At 51.4% G+C, this 4,194-nt stretch overlaps 1 protein-coding gene across 1 annotated transcript in view; it reads left to right on the plus strand.

Annotated features, from left to right (window-relative positions):
- MFHAS1 (malignant fibrous histiocytoma amplified sequence 1) overlaps positions 1-4,194 on the plus strand; it is a gene marked incomplete at its 5' end in the record, with an annotated part of 29,545 nt that overhangs the window by 385 nt on the left and 24,966 nt on the right. The window contains 2 exons of the mRNA XM_010142526.1: positions 1-472; positions 749-2,344. Of these exons, the coding sequence (XP_010140828.1) occupies positions 1-472; positions 749-2,344 (2,068 nt within the window). The remainder of the gene's footprint in view (positions 473-748; positions 2,345-4,194) is intronic.

Consider the following 4,194-nt stretch of genomic DNA (forward strand, 5'->3'; position numbering starts at 1 on the left):
ATGCTGAACCTGTCCTCCAATCTGCTGGGGGAGTTCCCTGCTGCCATCTTGGCGCTGTCCAGTCTGGAGGAGCTCTACCTGAGCCGCAACCAGCTCACCCTGTTGCCCCCTCGCCTCTGTCAGCTCCGCCAGCTCCGCACCCTCTGGCTGGACAACAACCGCATCCGCTACCTGCCTGACTCCATCGTGCTCCTCCACAGCCTGGAGGAGCTGGTTCTACAAGGCAACCAGATTGCCATCCTGCCCGAGGGCTTCGGACAGCTTTCCCGTGTCACCCTGTGGAAGATCAAGGACAACCCCCTCATCCAGCCCCCCTACGAGGTATGCATGAAAGGCATCCCCTACATCGCAGCCTACCAGCAGGAGTTGGCCCACTCCCAACCTGCCCTCAAACCCCGCCTCAAGCTGGTCCTCTTGGGCCTAAAGAATGCAGGAAAGACTCTGCTGAGACGGTGCCTCATGGAGGAGGATGGTCAAAAGGAGGACATGGGAAGCCTGGAGGCAGGGAGCACCCAGGCTAGAGGGTGCCCTGGGCAGCAGCAGGACACTGGGAGAGTACCAGTTGGATGTTGCCCCTTCCCAGAGCCTCAGGATGCATCCTCGGCACGGGTACCTGCGATGCAGCAGCTGGAACATTTCCCCATTGAGTGGCAGGACATCCCTTCTCATGTGCCCTCTCACCGAGTGAAAGGGGAAACACGCTGCCCTGCACCATTGCTGTCACCGCATGCTCCCCAAGCACCATCAGGACTGGGACTGTTGGGAGGCAGCAGGGGCATTGAGGTAATGGACTGGACAGCGGATGTAGAGAGGGGCCTGACATTCATCGTGTATGAGCTGGCAGGAGACCCAAGCTATGATGTGATCCAGTCTTTCTTCCTTTCTCCTGGAGCCCTGTACGTGCTAGTGGTAAATTTGAGTGCCTATGTCCCTCAGCACTTCTACCCCTCTGTGGGCTATTTCTTGCACTGGCTTGGTTCCAAGGTGCCCCATGCAGTGGTGTGCATGGTGGGAACCCATGCTGACCTCTGTGCAGAGCGGGAGTTGGAAGAGAAGTGCCTGGACATCCATCACCAGATCGCTCAGCAGGAGAAGAGGGACGCTGAGGGGCTCCAGAGCTTGGTCCAGCAGGTGGATGAGGCTCTGGGACAGGACTTTGACCTGCGCTGCTCCAGCCCGCACGCTGCCTTTTATGGGGTCTCAGATAAGAACTTGCGGCGAAAGAAAGCCCAGTTTCAGTACCTTCTCAACCACCGCCCGCAGATCCTCTCTCCAGTGCTGCCTTTCAGCTGCCGGGACCGTTGCCAAGTACGTCGCCTGCGGGACAAGCTCCTCTCAGTGGCTGAGCATCGGGATATCTTCCCAAACCTGCACCGCGTGTTGCCCAAATCTTGGCAAGTGCTGGAGGAGTTACACTTCCAGCCACAAGCTCAGCAGCTGTGGCTTAGCTGGTGGGATTCTGCCCGACTGGGCTTGCAGGCAGGCCTCACGGAGGATCGGCTCCAGAGTGCCCTGTCCTACCTGCATGAGAGTGGGAAGCTGCTCTACTTTGAGGAGCACCTCACCTTGCGGGAGTATGTGTTCCACAACCTGCCACGGCTCATTGACATCCTCAATGTCTTCTGCCAGCGGGATGCCTCCGTGCTGCTCCAGAAACTGCTCAGCGACACCCACATTGATGAACTGAGGGCTACTCAGCTCCATCATTACGTGGAGGGCTTCTTGCTGCACGGCCTCCTCCCTGCCCACGTTATCCGTCTCCTTCTTAAGCCCCACATCCAGAGCCGAGAGGATCTGCAGCTCATCCTGGAGTTGCTGGAGAAGATGGGGCTCTGCTACTGTGTCAACAAACCCAAATGCAAGCCCCTAAATGGGGCGGCTGCTTGGTACAAGTTTCCCTGTTACGTGAAAAACGAGGTGCCCCATGCGGAAGCGTGGATCAACGGCGCCAATCTGAGCGGACAGTCCTTCGTGGTCGAGCAGCTGCAGATTGAATATAGCTTTCCGTTCATTTTCCCACCCGGCTTGTTTGCACGCTACAGTGTCCAGATTAACAGCCATGTGGTTCAGCGGTCAGATGGCAAATACCAGATCTATGCCTACCGGGGAAAGGTGCCCGTGGTGGTGAGTTACCGGCCTGCCAGAGGAGCTCTGCAGCCAGACACGCTGTCTATTGCTAGTCATGCGTCCCTACCAAACATCTGGACAGCTTGGCAAGCTATTACCCCCTTAGTGGAAGAACTGAATGTCCTGCTCCAGGAATGGCCAGGCCTGTACTACACTGTGCACGTCCTCTGTTCAAAGTGCCTTAAAAGAGGGTCACCCAACCCCCATCCTTTTCCAGGTAAGGCACGGCCCAGCTTGCCTTTCATTTCTTCTGGAGCTTTTCCCTTTCTAGATGAGAGTTTCATGGTGTCAGTCTTAGCTCTGTCTCTTTTTCCTTTTTTTTTTTTTCTTTTTTTCCTCTGCTCTAACTCCCTTCCCTGGTTACTTGAATCATGAGAGAAAATATTAGGGTAGCTCCAAGGAGACAGGCTTAAAATAACCCTGTTCTGAGATGAGGGGGGTGTTACATCCCCCTTTGTCCATGCCTTTTCTCTTTGCTTTTTTGGGTTTTGGCCCCAAGCATTGGCGGTGCCGTTGTTGAAAAGGCTCTGACCTGTCCTTGTTTTGATTCCTTTGAATGGCACTGCGTTTTTTTCCTAATTCTCTTTACCCTGCAGCTCCCTCTTTCTTGGGGCTATTTATAAATGCAGATAGAGAGCCTGAAAGACCTCAGGTGGCCCGTCCTCCCCCCGCCCCGTCCACCCTTCCCCACCAAAACCTGGCCTGTGCTGTAGCCTCCCTGAATGCAGGAAAGCTCCTGCTGGTAGACAATGGGTGAGTTGGACTCCACAGCCCTGTATAAAAAGCGCTTTCTCATGGGAGCCCTGTCTTTAGCAGGAAGAATTCCTCCCTGAAGAGAGAGGCGTACTCAGTCTTCTTTGTTTAAGCGTCTCACCTAGAAGTGATTCCCAGACTCTGCCTTTTGGAGCTTTTCTTGAGAGCAGTTATTTTTGTTCCTGTCTGCCCCGTCATCTAATGAAAAAAGCATAATCTCTCTCCTCTGGAATATGACTAGTTGTGGTGCTTTTAAAACTGTCACCTCTAAAGCCGTGTCTTTATTGGTGGTGTTTTACAGCAGCATCTGTTTTACTTTGTATGTGTGCAGGTAATACCTCCTAACCTCTGTCCACCCTCCTCCACTGTGCTTTTTTTTTTTTTAACACATGCCCGACACCCCCCCATCTTGGAAGTATTGTTGGAGCATTCTTTATTGACAGGTAGCCTGAAATTGTGAGGGAGCTGGAGTATGATTTGAGTTAAAGCAAGCAGTGGTGCTGAAATTAGTTCATAGGCAATCATGAATAATAAGATGTGTTTTGGGGTTTTGTTTTGGTGGTTGGTTGGGGGTTTTTTTTTTTTTTTTTTTTTTTTTTTTTTTTTTTTTTTTTTTTTTTTTTTTTTTTTTTTTTTTTTTTTTTTTTTTTTTTCTCTGGATGTTGATAATAAGGAGATGCTGTTTGCTCCTCAGTCTGTGTCCTGGCTCTGTGGATTGCATCTCCCTGTAACTGTGCTAGCTTATGTAAGAGCCTTTGGACTGGGCAGGGTGAACCCATACTGTGGGAGTTGCTGAGTGATATCCACATGCTGGGTCTTGCTGCTGACATGGTGCTTGGGGCAATGTGAGCTGCTTTCTAAAAAAACCCCCTAAGACTAAAAAAAACCCACAGAACCCCTAAAGAAACTCATCCAAACCAAACTCAACCAACCAAAAAAAACCAAAAAACAAACCAAACCCCACCAAAATCAGCCAAGACAGCAAACTGTATGTGCAGGTGTGATGAGTCGCTATTGAAGGTTCAGTTTGTGAATAATTCAGGTCTGCAGTCACGTTTTCTTTTTTGTGGCTGATGCTTTTTTTTTTTTTCCTTCCCCCTGATGAGTAGATGATGCTTTAAAAGTGAAATGTGAAGAGGAGCCAGACTGTCTGCAGACAATTGTCATCTTTGCTGACCAGTGACAGAGCAGGTCTGGAAGCGTAAGGGGGGGCATTGAAATCAAAGGGCCTTTTCCTTTGGGTTTGGCTGTGCCATATATATATGTTTCCTTAGAGGCAGGGATGGAGTGTTTTCTCGCGGGGGGACGGGACGC

The sequence above is a fragment of the Buceros rhinoceros genome, unplaced genomic scaffold (genome assembly GCF_000710305.1).
Source record: "Buceros rhinoceros silvestris isolate BGI_N320 unplaced genomic scaffold, ASM71030v1 scaffold23158, whole genome shotgun sequence".
In the NCBI taxonomy this organism is placed as follows: Eukaryota; Metazoa; Chordata; class Aves; order Bucerotiformes; family Bucerotidae; genus Buceros; species Buceros rhinoceros.